This window comes from Tinamus guttatus, unplaced genomic scaffold, assembly GCF_059628265.1.
Source record: "Tinamus guttatus ecotype Peru unplaced genomic scaffold, ASM5962826v1 Tinamus_guttatus_pri_ptg000018l, whole genome shotgun sequence".
NCBI lineage: Eukaryota > Metazoa > Chordata > Aves > Tinamiformes > Tinamidae > Tinamus > Tinamus guttatus.
In genome coordinates, this window is record NW_028288552.1 from 1,912,609 (window position 1) to 1,927,498 (window position 14,890).

At 54.5% G+C, this 14,890-nt stretch overlaps 1 protein-coding gene across 1 annotated transcript; it reads left to right on the top strand.

The window, feature by feature from the left end:
- The first annotated feature begins 379 nt into the window (after positions 1-379).
- On the top strand, positions 380-14,835 carry LOC148596308 (uncharacterized). Its single transcript, XM_088524273.1, has 10 exons — positions 380-390; positions 1,376-1,686; positions 1,730-1,949; positions 2,590-2,704; positions 2,951-3,124; positions 3,218-3,324; positions 3,526-3,663; positions 6,151-6,235; positions 14,600-14,677; positions 14,746-14,835. Exons 1-10 carry the CDS (start codon positions 380-382, stop codon positions 14,833-14,835), a joined length of 1,329 nt encoding a protein of 442 aa, XP_088380399.1.
- Positions 14,836-14,890: the final 55 nt, after the last annotated feature.

Consider the following 14,890-nt stretch of genomic DNA (forward strand, 5'->3'; position numbering starts at 1 on the left):
GACTGGCAGTGCTTGATGGCACATCCACTGTGAGGACGCAGCAAACCCTGCTGTGGTTTAGGAGGCACCTGTAGCCTTAAGCTAAGACCAAGAGCAATGTGGAGATGACAGCCTCCTGGTTGCTTCCAGTAATTCCAGAGAGATTTGGACATCTGTCAGGGTTTGGCTACAAAAATCTGGGAATGCTCAATGACTGTGTGAACAATACACTCACACTGCTAGCTGGCCTTCAAAGCTAAAGAGCTAATTTAGTAGTTAAAGAATGCAGTGTGCAGGATGTCCTAGCAATGTGTGCATAGCATGGACAAGTTCCAAAAAAAAAGTCCCGATTAGAAGAATCCCATTCATTTGGAACAGTAATGTACATTTGAATTTAAGGATGATTTCCAAGTAAGTGAGAAGCCAGTGCTTATCTGGTGGCCACTTCAATTACATCCCCAAGAGAAAGATCTCTATCCCCCACACCAGAGAGGCTTCCTCTTCCCCTGAGGGGGGAACACGGCTGCTCCCTCTGGAGTCCTCGTTTAGGAACTTGAGACACAGGCTTCGAGTTCCGTTGCACAGAGCCCAGTTTCTATCTCTAGCACTATGGCAGGTAATACTTACCGGCTAACCACACAGTATCAGCTTTATACATGGCTTGTAAGGCACTGTTGGACAGGAGCAGGCACAATTAAAGACTTGCAACCTCACCGCAAAAAGAGAGGTGACCTTCCTCATCAGTGATAATGACAGCAGTCCCAGTACCTGTTCTGAGTGTCTTCTTGGTATATATGGACCACTAATAGCACCGTAATCAACAGCCAACTGCGTGCTCCTTTTATCAAATACAAGCTTTGCTATTTTTCCTCCTGCTAACATGTACACATGCAGAAGTGGAGGGAAAAAATCTTCATTCAAACATCTTATGGAAGTATTCCGCTGCTGTTCAGTAGCCTAAGAGCACCTCGGGCTAGCATCCCATCTCACGAACTTATTCCTGCCTCAGTCCTACAAGTAGTAAAATCCAGACTCATCATGAAGGGCATATATCAATATACAAACTAACACCTCCACCCTACTCATGCACTTCAAACATTTAATCGCAATCTATAGTATGAGCGTGGCTGGGGATTATTTTTATTATTATTTTTGGCTGGTTCTGCTTTTCTGCTCGATTCAGTTGAGTAAATACCGACAAGACGTAAATGGGGATTTTTGTGAAATGAAAGATGATTTTCTACTAATGATAATAACTGGCAGCGCTGGCAGATCTACAACAAGTAGCAGATTCACAATCATAGGAGAACATGAAAAAGATAGTTGAGCGACAACCAAGCTAACAGCGGCGGTGCTCTTTCTCGGGGAGCCGCAGCCCCTTGTGGGTGCGCTGCAGCCCCACGTCGAGGAGCCGCCTGTGGCGCGTGGCAGTGTCACCCCGCGGCGTCACCCCGCCGCCCTGTGACGCCCTCGCCGCGGCTGTTGCGCCTGGCGCCGTCGCCGCGCGGCCTCAGTGCTGCGGCCGCCAGTGCCGGAGCGACGGTCGGCGCGTGCCTCGCTGGGAGCCTCGCTGCGTCCCGGCCCTCGGAGCGCGCCTCTGCTCCCGGCGCGGGGGCTCCGAGCCCGCGACCCCCGCTCCCGCAGCCCGCCGGGGCTCAGCCCCGCCGCAGCTGTCCCGGCCGCGGCCCCTGCTCGGGGCTCGGCTCCTCTGCCCCGCCCGCCCGAGGCGGGGCCGTCTCTCTCTGGCCGTGTCCGCGTCCCCGCCGCAGCATGAAGCGCTTCCTGGCGCTCTTCGGCAAGGGGCGGGGGGCGGCGGCGCCCGGCGGCGCTTCCCTGGCCTGCGTGGGCGCTCGCTACGAGCTTCGCGAGGAGGAGCTGAGCGAGCTGCACCGCGCGGCCGCCCGCGGAGACCTGGCTGCGCTGCGGCGGCTGCCGACACGCGGCCTCGACGGGCGCGACAAGGCCAAGCGGTGAGGGGGGCGGCGCCGGCCGGGGCTTTGCCGGCTCTTCGCGAGGGCCTGGCCGGGCGTGGAGGGCGCGTGTGCTCGAGGCTGCTGCGGGGAAGGCCGGGTGGCAGGCCCTGCCCCAGCAGCACCGCCCGAGGCTGCTGTGCTGCTCTTGGAAAGCCCGTGTCCCCGGCGTGCGGCACTCTGTTGCCACGCAAGCGGTGCTGGCGCAAGCCGCAGGGCGCCTTGGCGAAGGCTGGAGGTGGCCAACCAAGCCTGGGTGGTCCTTGCTGGGCAGCGTGGGTGGTGCTGTTGGAGGCAGCGGGCGGTTGCGCGGGCAGAGGGATGGAGGGCAGCCGCTTGCGCCCGGCAGCGTGGGGCTGCGTGGGCAGACCGCTGTGCCTGGGCGCAGGAGCCCCTTTGCAGGGAAGCGGGTGCGGAGCTGCGGGAAGCGGGTGCTGCGTGGGGTGGGGGTGACTTTTCCTAGCCCCTCCCTCTGGGCTTGGGGTGTGCAGCTGCTGCCGTTGCTGCCGGAATGGGCGACTCTTTCTAAGCTGCTCTTGTGGCTGCGGACAGCGGTGGCCCTAGGCCCGGGACAGAGGCAGGAGCGGTGTGTGCAGCTCGGCGCGTGTGTGCGTGTTAATGGAATGTGTTGCCTTTGTAGGACACCCCTGCATCTCGCTTGCGCTAATGGGCACTCGGAGATCGTGTCCTATTTAGTGGAGAAGAAGTGCAAGCTGGATGCGCGGGACGGCTACAAGAGATCTCCACTGATGAAGGTACGTGGAGCACGGGAGAGCTGTTGAGGGAGGGCTTCCAAGCTGCACCCAGAGCGCTGCGTCTCTGGGGTGATGCGTGATGTTGGGACAGGTGGAGACTGTGTTGCGATTGGCGCAGAATGGGCCCACGTTGCCTCCTCGGGGAAGGCCGGGGTTGCTTTGTGCGCTTGGCCGGCTGTGGGAGCGCTGAGGGAGGGAAACGTAGTTGCTGGGAAGGCTTCCTTTTCTTTGCCGTGTTGCTTGCAGGCAGTGCAGTGCCAGCAAGAAGAATGCGTGGCCATTCTGCTGGCGCGTGGTGCCAACCCTAATCTTGCCGACGTTACCGGCAACACTGCCCTTCACCTGGCTGTCCTTGCTCGTAACACCTCTCTAGCAGGGCAGCTAGTGGAGCACAGCGCCCTTCTCGAGGCTAAGGATAAGGTAAGTGTAGAATGTGGGTGAGGCTGCTCTCGGAAAGAGAGAGTGGCTTTCCCTGGCTGTTTGGTTCTGACTGGGGGCGCTTTATGCTTGCAGATGGGCTGCACGCCCCTTGCCCTTGCCGTGTCGGGTGGTCACGGCGAGATGGTGGAGTTCCTGCTTGGCAAAGGAGCTGATGTGAACGCTCGAGACCAGTCTGCCAGGTGAAGGGCTTGTCCGAAGAGCGTGTCCGGAGGCCCCGTTCCTTCCGAGTTGTGCTGTGCTTCCATGTAGCTGCCTTTGCTTTGCTTCTGCCTGTGGGAAAGGGGGAAGCAATTGTTGTGGGAGCAAAGAGGGCTGAAAGGCATGCGAGTGAAATGTCTGCGTTGGCTCCGAGCTTTCCTCTCCTCTTTTGGATGCTCTAGGACCCCTTTAATGCGGGCTGCTTCGACTGGGAACAGGAGCATCCTAGACACTCTTCTTCGCCATGGTGCTGATCTTTCCCAGAAAGATGTTGCTGGGTGGACGGCGGAGGAGTATGCTAGGACTTTTCTGCATGCTCGGTAAGTGCTTTAGGTGACGTTAGAGTTGCTAAGGTGTGTGAATGTGCGTGTTGGCTTATGGACGCTCTTGTTAAGAGCAGCAAGGTTTAATGATGTGTGGAGACGTCTGTGGAAGCTGGACAAAAGGGCATGTTCTGGAACATGTAGTGTCAAGTGTGAACCGGGAGGTTTTCCTTGACTCCACCCCGACTGCTCGGTCAGGTTTCAAGTTGGTGGTGCTGAGCTGAGCTGTGAGCAATAGCGAGCCTGAAAAGTGTGCTTTGGGCAAGTGGAGTGTATACGAGGCCCTCCCCAGAGCAGCGCATGAGACCAAATGCAGAGGTCCTTTCTTCTGCCGCTTCCCCTCGCCCTGGGCCTGTAGCAAGGGGAGCAGGAAGGGCGGGTGTGCGTGGGTATGTGTAACTAGCCCGTGTGTGTCAGCTTGCCAGATGGCTCTGAATAGGCGTAGCGTGGAGAAGCAGTGGCTCGTTGTGTCCTAGAAGAGCCGTGTACAAGGATGCCGTTGGGTTTGGTGACAGTCCTTCCTTTCTTCCTGTCTGCAGCGTTGGTGAAGAGCTGGCAGAGTGCGCGCAGAGGGCGCGTGCAGGCGGCCCAGTAGGCATGGCAGGACTCAGCTCGCCTCCCGGAGCAGGAGCTGCTGCCTCTGCATCGGGCGCCTGTGCTGCGGCCAGCGGAGGTAGGATCCTTAAGCGTGGAGGAACTGCTGGGGCTCTGCGTGTGGCGTGTGCGTGTGGTGCGAGTAGTTGAGCACTTCATTAGCTTCCTATCCCGTCAGCGCCCCGCAGCGTTTGCTAACTGTCTGCTCCCAACGCGCGTTTGTCCCATGCTAGTATTTTGTTGAGGAAGCTTAGAAGGAAATGTAAGGGCAGTGTTGATTTTCTTTGCTAATGTCCTTTGAGGGGAAGGGGGTTAGAATTCAGTAGGGTGCGAGAAGTCAAGGGCAGGTTGGGGCCTGCTTTTGTCCCTGCTGTCTTGTGTGACTGTTCCCCTGCAGCGTGGCCTGCAGAAGTGCCTGTGTTAGGTGCTTGTGGGCCGTGTTGACTTCTGAAGGTCTGACATGCTAAGAATTAATCGTGTCAATTAATGTTTTCACAGTGGGAGAGGAGCTTTCCCGTGAATGCTTTGTATGGTGAGGCTTGAACAAGCGCTTTCCCCCAATCCTTTCCCCTGCCTCAGAAGAGGAGAGCCTGGAGAGAGACACAGTCCTTCTTGTCTTAACTTTTCAAGCGTTCAAGATACTGATGACGAGGAGAGCGAGGACAACTCCGTTCCTGCCTCCGAATTAGAAAGACGCCGTTTAGCTGCCAAGGTGAAGTGGCCCAAGAGGCAGAATTTCTGTGGAATGAGTGAGTGGTTTGGAGGGCTGAGCTGTGTGGATTTGAGCGAAAGGGCGCTTGCAGTGCGGTGGCTTTGCTCCTGCAAAGCGGTCTCCTGCCTGGCCCCCTTCCTGCTGCTGTGAGCTACTTCCTCCAAGTCTGGTAGCCGTGGCAGAGCACGCAGCAGTCTGGTGGTTGGCGGCAGAAGAGCACTAGGTGACAAGAGAAATGACCGCACAGTCTTGATGTGCATGAGATTTCTAGAGAATGAAAGCTGATGAGCTCCTAGATTACCTGTTCCTTTGTCCTGCAGACCTTGCTGTCGGTTTCCAGGAACAAAGGGGTGGTAGAATTGTGACTAATGTGGGAGAAAGGCATTTATTGTTCAAAGTGGGCTGAGGTGCTTCATCCCCTGGCTCTCCTGTCCTCCTTGTGAGGTTCCTCAAGTGTGCTCAGCAGGGAGCTCCTGTAGCCGGTGTCTTTGTCTCCTGGCACATGGGAATGGCATTCCAGGCTCACGTGCGCCTGATCTCCCGCTGCCTGTTTCCCCTCTGATGATGTCTCTTTATTTTTGCTGTTTCTCCTGCAGAAGAGGTGTTTGGCACTGGGACTGTGCAGCGATTCTGAGGATTCCGAGGATGATGCTGGAAGGCACCCTGCAGTGCTGGAGATGCAGGCAAGATTTCCTTCTTCTCCTGGTTGCCCTCTTGTCAGTGAGCTTTGAGAGGGTGTCGCAGATGCCGTCTGCGAGGAGCTACTGCAGCACAGGGAGATGTGCGCTAGTGGGTTGAAGAGTGCCCGTGAGGAAAGGGAGGGAAGCTGGACTAAGGCTGTCGGAGAAGCAGGCAGCTGTTGCTTGTCCTGGGTGAAAAGAAGGGGCAGATGGGGAGTGTGCTCGTGCGTGTCACCGTGTTGTTGAAGCTGGAGTCAGAGTGTGTCTAGGCCATGCTTGTGAGGGGCAGAGCAGCATGTCTGTGGTGCTGGCTATTGCTGTCTGCCCAAAGGCATTCCTGTGGAAAACCTGCAGGCCTTTCTTTGCAGCAGACAAGAGAGAACTCTCCTGTGTAGTTACCCAGGGAAATGAAGCATTTTGCAAAGTGTGAATTGCCGCTGCAGAAGATGCTTTTTCTGTTCTTTGCAACACTTTTTTTTTTTTCCTGACCTCTCTTAGGAAGCATCATCTGAAAAGGATGGAGAGGAAGGTGCTGGTGGTCCTCAGGATAAAGATGCTGCAGGATCAGTGGCTGGTGAGAAAGGTGAGTTAGTAAACACGGGTCCTGCTGTGTGTTTGCTCGCTGGGGCTTTCCTGATGGAGGAGAGCAGCAGAGTGAAAGAAGCACTCATGGTGTGCCCTTCCTTCTTTCCCTTGTAGATGTTTCCTTGGCAGCGGGAGCGGAGCAGGAGAAAGACGGAGACTCCCTCTTGGATTCTGAGGTGCTTTCTGTTGGTTTTTGTTGTTGCAGAGGAGCGGGGGAAAGGGTGTGTGTGCTCCTGCATATTTGAATGTAGGTGAATGTAGGCTCAGCCTGTGTCCAGGCTGCACTTCTGAGAGTCTCTGTTGAAGAGGAACAGCATGTCTGTGACACTGGGTATTGCTGTGCACAGAAACATCCTCCTAAGGGAGGAGTGCAGGCCTTGTAAAAGAAAAGTGAGAACGTTTTTCCCTGTACAGGTACAGGGAATAGAAGTACTTTGCACGGTGCCCTTTCCTGTGCAACGGGTGCTTCTTTCTGTTCCTTCCAACTCTTTTGGCCGGCCTCTTCAGGAGGAATCACCTGCACGGGATGGGGAGGAAGCAGCAGGTGGTCCTCAAGTTGCAAATGCTGCAGCAGCCCTCCCTGTTAGTAGAGGTGAGTTCAGAAGCGTTGAGCCCCTGTGTTTGTTTGCTCCTTGGTCTGAGTCAGTGAATGCTGGTGATGAGCTGCTGCTGAGATGGGAAAGCCCAATTCTGCCCTTGCCAGCAAATGCCAGGGCAGAGGGGAAGGTCAAGTGAGGAAGATGTTTTGTGGAAGTGCTGGACTGCAAGGAGTGTTATTTCGTGGTGACTTCCTGCCTGTGTGAGCATGCGGGAGGAAGGGTGAGAACACAGTGGTGCGGTTCAGAGTGAGGATGCTCTTGAATGACGCTGCTTTTTCTTCTTTTTTTTAAACACTCTAGTAACAGCATTATCTGTCCCTTGGCTGTGGGTGTTGCCTGATGGAGGAGAGCAGCAGAGTGAGAGAAGCACTCATGGTGTGCCCTTCCTTATTTCCCTTGCAGATGTTCCATCGGCAGCAGGAGCGGAGCCGGAGGAGGACAACGATTCTCCCTGGGATTCTGAGGTACTTTCAGCGGGGGGCACAGTGGGTTCCCCGTGGGGGGATCTTCTCAGGAGGTTGCTCTGGGTGTGGGCCCTGCACCGAGGAGGCTCTGCTCCTTCTTTGGCTGCTTCTGCCATACGTTTGTTCCAGTGAACTGGAGCAGCTTTAGCTGTGTGCAAGCTGCTCCACGAGGCTTGTGAGGAAGCAGGGTCTGGGAATGTCCGAGCTCTCATAGCAAGTGGCCCTTGCATGGGATTTGTAGTGCAATACTCAAAGGGTCCAGATTCTGGCTCTGCAAGAGTTTGGTGGGGTTGCTGTTTCTTTGCCAAAGTATCCATGAAAAGGACAGTGTATGGAATCCTGCAGCCAAGTAAGAAGCCCAACAGCAATAACGTGGGTTTTGACTTGGAGCGCTGTTTTGGGTAAAAAAGTGCAAGGGAGGAAAGAGGCGGAGTTGGACTAAGGTTACTGAAAAGCAGGCAACTGTTGGTTTTCATTGGTGCAAAGGAGAGGGGAAAGGGTGTGTGTGCCCCTGGGTATTTGAACGTGGGTGAAGGCAGGCTGAGACTGTGCGCAGGCTGCGCTTGTGAGGGTCTCTTCAGAAGCAGAAGAGCACATATGTGACATTGGGTACTGCTGTCTACTCAAACGTCTTCTCAAGGGAGGAGTTGCAGGCCTCAAAGAAAGGAAGTCAGACCATTTTTCCCTGTGTGGGTAGAGAGAAGTAGTTTGCAGGGTGTCCATTGCCTGCACAGGGAGTGCTTCTTTCTGTTCTTTGCAACTGTTTTGGCTGGCCTCTTTCAGGACGAAGCACCTGCAAGGGATGGAGAGGAGGCCGCTGATGGTCCTCAGGATACAAACGCTGCAGGAGCCCCGGCTTGTGTGCGAGGTGAGTTGAAGGGCACGTTGAAGGCCACGTCTTGTTTGGTGGCTGTGAGGGCCAGTGCATGGAAACGGTGCCGTGCTTGTGAGATGGGGCAGCCCCGATTCTGCCCTTGCCACCAAAGGAGAGGGCGGAGGGCACGTCAGCTGAGGGAGGCGTTTTGTGGTAGTGCTGGAGTGCAAGGAGCACTGTTTCTTGGTGACTCGCTGCACACGTGGGGATATTTTGTGTAGTGCTTTGAGGACCCCTCCGTTGCGATGCGAATGGACTGTGGGTGCGAGACTCTGGAGCGCGAGTTTGGGAGAGCAGCTGCCCGCACGGCTCCCTCCTCCAGGACTCCGGCCTTGCAGAGCCGCGTTTGGGTGCTCGCTGCCCCTCTGTTGGGTGTTGGTTGTAGCTGTGTGAGCTGTCCTGCTGGGCTTGGGCGACTTCTGCTGCAGAGAAGGGCAGGGGAAGGGGTGAGAACACAGTGGTGCGGCTGAGCGTGAGGATGCTCTTGAATGACGCTGCTTTTTCTTCTTTTTTTTAAACACTCTAGTAACAGCATTATCTGTCCCTTGGCTGTGGGTGTTGCCTGACGGAGGAGAGCAGCAGAGTGAAAGGAGCCCTCATGGTGTGCCCTTCCTTATTTCCCTTGCAGATGTTTCCTTGGCAGCGGGAGCGGAGCAGGAGAAAGACGGAGACTCCCTCTTGGATTCTGAGGTGCTTTCTGTTGGTTTTTGTTGTTGCAGAGGAGCGGGGGAAAGGGTGTGTGTGCTCCTGCATATTTGAATGTAGGTGAATGTAGGCTCAGCCTGTGTCCAGGCTGCACTTCTGAGAGTCTCTGTTGAAGAGGAACAGCATGTCTGTGAGACTGGGTATTGCTGTGCACAGAAACATCCTCCTAAGGGAGGAGTGCAGGCCTTGTAAAAGAAAAGTGAGAACGTTTTTCCCTGTACAGGTACAGGGAATAGAAGTACTTTGCACGGTGCCCTTTCCTGTGCAGCGGGTGCTTCTTTCTGTTCCTTCCAACTCTTTTGGCCGGCCTCTTTCAGGAGGAATCACCTGCACGGGATGGGGAGGAAGCAGCAGGTGGTCCTCAAGTTGCAAATGCTGCAGCAGCCCTCCCTGTCAGTAGAGGTGAGTTCAGAAGCGTTGAGCCCCTGTGTTTGTTTGCTCCTTGGTCTGAGTCAGTGAATGCCGGTGATGAGCTGCTGCTGAGATGGGAAAGCCCCAATTCTGCCCTTGCCAGCAAATGCCAGGGCAGAGGGGAAGGTCAAGTGAGGAAGATGTTTTGTGGAAGTGCTGGAGTGCAAGGAGTGTTATTTCATGGTGACTTCCTGCCTGTGTGAGCATGTGGGAGGAAGGGTGAGAACACAGTGGTGGGGCTCAGAGTGAGGATGCTCTTGAATGACGCTGCTTTTTCTTCTTTTTTTAAAACACTCTAGTAACAGCATTATCTGTCCCTTGGCTGTGGGTGTTGCCTGATGGAGGAGAGCAGCAGAGTGAGAGAAGCACTCACGGTGTGCCCTTCCTTATTTCCCTTGCAGATGTTCCATCGGCAGCAGGAGCGGAGCCGGAGGAGGACAACGATTCTCCCTGGGATTCTGAGGTGCTTTCAGCGGGGGGCACAGTGGGTTCCCCGTGGGGGGATCTTCTCAGGAGGTTGCTCTGGGTGTGGGCCCTGAACCGAGGAGGCTCTGCTCCTTCTTTGGCTGCTTCTGCCACACGTTTGTTCCAGTGAACTGGAACAGCTTTAGCTGTGTGCAAGCTGCTCCACGGGGCTTGTGAGGAAGCAGGGTCTGGGAATGTCCGAGCTCTCATAGCAAGTGCCTTATTAGAAATGCATAGTGCGTGCTCCAAGCTTTTTCTTCCTATGTGTGTAACTATTTCATTAGGATAGTATTGGAGAGCTGGGTGAGGAGCTTGCTGATGCTCCTAAAAAGCAGTCGCCAGCAGAAGCCTTGCTGGAAGCTGCCCCACGTTCCTGCCGGGACCTGGAGGAAGAGCAAGGGCAGCTGCAGAAGGAGTTGGCCAGGGTTAAAGGCAAGGTAGGCAAATGCCATAACAACAATAATGAGCGTAACAGGGCTGTTCTTCCTCTGTAAATGATGAGAAGGACAAGGCAGCATTCTGAGCACAGGTACAAGTGAGATGTGATGAAGTCAGTAGTTCCGCACTGCCGTAACCCATGAGGGCGGTGGAGCCTTGAGTGGAACGACGTGCTCTTCTTCATGTGCTGTGCTGTGCAGGGCAGTGTAGTTTGAGAGCTGCAGAAAGCGCTCTTTTCCCTTGTCAGTCGGAGCTGTCTGCTTGTAGAAAATCAGGATGGGGACAGGAGAGGCCAATAGGAAAGAGGGTGAAGCACCAGAGTTTGGGAGATTTGACTTGGGAGTCAAAGCAGTGTGTAAGATGCTGAAGATGAAGCTGACTCCCATGGTTCCTGGTTTGACAGTTGCAGGAATCGGAAGAGCGGCGTCTCCAGTCTGAGCGGTCTGTTGAGGAGTTGAAGAGAGCCCTGGCAGAGAAGCAAAGAGAATCAATGGCTGCTTCCCCGCAAGAGCAAGAACGTGGCACACTGCTCTTCACCATAAAGCTCTTGAGGGAAAAAGTTGGACGGTGAGGAAGTGCCAGAGTGAAGCAAGGCTTTGCTTTGTGGGCTGGTGTAAAGGCAACGGGATTACCTTGCTGCAGCCCAGCAAGGGAATGTGGGACTTGGAGGGAGGCTTTTGCTTGAGATGTTGTTAGTTCACAGTGTGGAGTGGGTATGTGTGCTCTGTGGGGTTCCCATACTGAGCCCTATGTTTCCTTTGAAGGCTTGAGTTTGAAAAAACAGGGCTGGAGGTGACAGCGCGCCATGAGACTGCCAGGGTGGAAGCTCTTCAGAAAGAGCTGCGCAGCTCTGCCTCTGTAAGCGACTCCTGACCTTTCCTTTTCATGAGCTCCTGAGCCTACTTGTGTGTGTGTGTGTGGACAGTTAGAGAAGAGATTGCGTGGCCTTGGAGTGTGCTGTGGAAGGGGAAGTGTCTGCCTGCAAATGGACACGGTGCACAAGTGTGCACTGTGCTGCTCTGCAGAGTGTTTGCCTCATTCTGTGTGTGTGAAAAGGCCTGGTCCAAGTGTGGCTCTCGGGTGGAGAGAGACTTTTGTCCAGAGTCTGACAATGGCTGGAAGGGAATGAAGGCGGGGGTAGGAGTGAGGGGTAGGGAGATGCCTGAGAAAGGTCTGGGTGATGGGAGAAGGGGAAGAAACATAGTAGTCCTTTGGGGAGCTACTTCTGGGAAGAGTCGTGTAATGTAACAGGAAAAGCAAAAGCACAGTGCACGGTGCAAGGCTTTTCCTGCGATGCGTGTCCTTATTCCATCAGGGCAGGGTCAGGGAGCTGGAGCAGGAGCTCGCCGATGCCCGCAGAAAGCAGGCGCTGTCCGAAGCCTCGCTGGAAGCTGCCACGCGTGCTCGCCGGGAGCTGGAGGAGGAGAAAATGCAGTTGCAAAAGGAGTTGGCCAGGGTTAAAGGCAAGGTAGGCAAAGGCTGTGACTAGCCCGAGGACCCTGACAACCCTGTTTTCCTCTGTAACCAATGAACAAGCAGCGGGATGGGAGAGGCCAGTATGAAAGAGGACGAAGCAACAGGGTTTTTCAGAGGTGACCTGCGAGTGAAAGCAGGTGCCTTGAGTGTGTGAAGAGGAAGCTGACTAGCGTGGGTCCTGGTTTGACAGTTGCAGGAGCTGGAAGAGCAGCTTCTCCAGTCTGAGCGGTGTGTTCAGGATTTGAAGAGAGCCCTGGCAGAAAAGCAAAGGGAAGCATTGGCTTTGTCTCAGCAACTGCAAGAATGCAAGAAGGCCTGCTTGGAAATGGAGAGCCTAAAAGTGCTGAAAGACAAAGTGGAAAGGTAAGGAGTTGGCATAGTGAAGCAAGGCTGTGCTTTGTGGGAGGGTGTAAAGGCAACGGGGTTAGCTTGCTGCTTGAGAGCAAGCAAATCTGGGATTTGGAGGGAGGTGTTTGCTTGAGATACCGTCAGTTCACAGTTTGGAGTGGGTGTCTGTGCTCCACTGGGTTCCCATACTGAGACCTATGTTTCCTTTGAAGGCTTGAACGTGAGAATGGGAGGCTGGAAGGCAGAGCTCACCAACAGACAGCTCAAATCGAAGCTCTTCAGAAAGAGCTGCACAGCTTTGCCTCTGTAAGCTACTCCTGCCCTTTCATTTTCACAGGATCTAATATGAAGCCCTGGGTTTGTGGATTAGAGTCATGTGTGCAGTTCAATAACAGCACGTGCATCTGAGCAGATTGCTGGCATTTTCTTAAACACAGATGCACGTGGATGTCTGCAGTCTGTGTTTATGTGCTGTTCCAAGGAGAACAGTACTTGGCCATTTTGAACTCATAGGAAGCCACGAGCTTAAAGACGAGCTGGCAAAGCTTAGCTGTTGGCAGCAGACAGAGAGCAGACATCAGCTGTGCAGAGGCACAGTGGTGTGGACAAAATAAGTTATGTTTAGGTTCACTCTGAAGCCTGAAGCAGCTCTGTAATGTAACAGGAAAGAAGAGAAAGCGGAACCTGTGGTCTAAGCCTTTTCTTCCTATGCATGTAACTATGTCCACAGGACACGGCCAGACAGCTGGAGCAGGAGCTTGCTGAGGCTCGTCGAAAGCAGCTGATGTCAGAAGCCTCTCTGGAAGCTGCCACACGTGGTTGCAAGGACCTGGAGGAAGAGAAAGGGCAGTTGCTAAAAGAGTTGGACAGGCTTAAGGGCAAGGTAGGCAAAAACAGTAACTACCTTAATGAGCCTGACAATGTTGTTTTTCCCTGGCAAATGATGAACAAGCAGAGGGCAGTATTCTGAGAACAGGTGCCAGGGGGACGTGAGCAAGTCAGTCATTGCGGCCTGTCATAACCCACGAAGTGGGTGAAAGCTGGAACCAAATGACCTGCTCTTCCTCCTCCACCGGGCAGGGTGCTGTAGTGTGAGAGCTGCAGAAAGCAGCATCCCTCCTGGATAGGTGGGGCTTTGCATGGTCCACGTGAAGCAGCATCTCAGGCAGGTGCTCTGAATGGTCGCGCTGGCTGAGCCTGCACTGGGCCTCACGTCCACAGCGGAGATTGAAGGGCCTCAAAGTGACTCACTTGCCTAGTGCAATAGCCCTGGTGCCTAAGTTTGGCAAGGTCTTTGCTGTGCACTCCCTGTGGAAGGAAGCGGATTGGTGTTGGGGCGGTTTTGGGGACTGCTTGTAGGAAGACAAGATGGGGATGGAAGAGGCTAGCAGGAGAGAGGGCAAGGCAAGAGGATTTGGGAGAGATGACTTGGGAGTCAAAGCACTTGGCTTGTCTGTATGTAAATGCAGCCGAGTAGCGTGGGTGCTGGTTTGACAGTTGCAGGAGTCGGAAGAACAGCGCCTTCAGAGTGAGCATTGTGTTGAGGAGTTGCAGGCGGCCCTGTCAGAAAAGGAGAGGGAAGCAATGGCTTCTTCCAAGCAACTGCAAGAGCTTGTGGAAGCCTCCTTGGAAAGAGCTAGCCTAAAGCAGCTGGAAGAACGAGTGGGACGGTAAGGAACTGCCCCGGTGAAGCAAGGCTTTGCCTGCCGGGGTGGTGTAAAAGCAAGAGGAAGAGCTGGCTGCATGGCAGCAAGCCCATCCAGAATTTGGAGGGCCGTTATTTCACAGTGCTGTCTCCCTGTGTTTCCTTCAAGGCTTGAGCTTGAAAAGGTGAGGCTGGAAGGGAGAAGCGACCAACACACGGCTCGAATTGAAGCCCTGCAGAAAGAGCTGCACAGCTCTGCCACTGTAAGCTCCTCCTCAGCTTTCTTCTTCATGAGCTCCTGAGCCTAGCTGTGTGTGTATGTGGGGACATTCTGGGAAGAGATTTTCCTGGGGAGCCCAGGGGGACATCATTTCTGGCAGTCCGCAGGGGATCGGCTCTGCTTTGTCCCTCTCCAAGGCCTTCTGGTGTTGAGAGGTTCCCTGGCTACTGTGCGGCCTGAGCAGCGTGCGAGGAGAGGCTTTGACACTCATGTGCTGCTTTGACCGCCTGCTGCTTTTTAGCTGTCCTGGTGCTTAAGCCCTCAGGCAGTAGCACTTGTTGCTGCCCTAAGGGCGAGTTAGCTCGTGGAATTGCTTTGGTGCCAAGCAAAGCCCGAAGCGGCATCCTCAGGCTGTGACAAGGGAGACTTCATTGCCAAACCTCTGACACCTTCCCTGTTTACTGACTGTGGATTCCTTGGCTCGAAGGTGTCAATCCATAAAGGAATGGCACAGGCGTAGGCAGTGTTGTGTGCTTGGGCCAAGTTAGGAGACAAGCCCTTAATGAAGGAGAACTGCTCCAGGGCTCAAACTGGGGGTCGATTGTAAAGGAGTAGTGAGATGGAGAAATGTTGGTGGCATTTCGCTTCGCTAATACCCCTTGAATGAGGTGCAAGCGTGAGTCCGGGAAGCATCAGTGTGGCTTTTTTGTTCCTTAGGTTCATAAGAGCCTGGAAGATCTGCTCTCTGCCTTACAGACAAGACACGTGCCTCTGAAAGAAGACAAATATCAGCAGGTACATGAAGGGTTGCTCTGACTTCCCTCTTCCAGTCGATGATTTTCTTTCCTTTTGGGTGCGTGCAGGCAGCTACACTGTTCACGAACTCTGTAACCTTGAACGCCCAGGACTGTTGCCTAGTGATGGCGGCTGATTCCCCTGAAGCTCGAACTTAAGCTCTGCTGTCCACTGATGTGGATAGCTAAGTACCACCTGCTGGTGCCAGGGGGA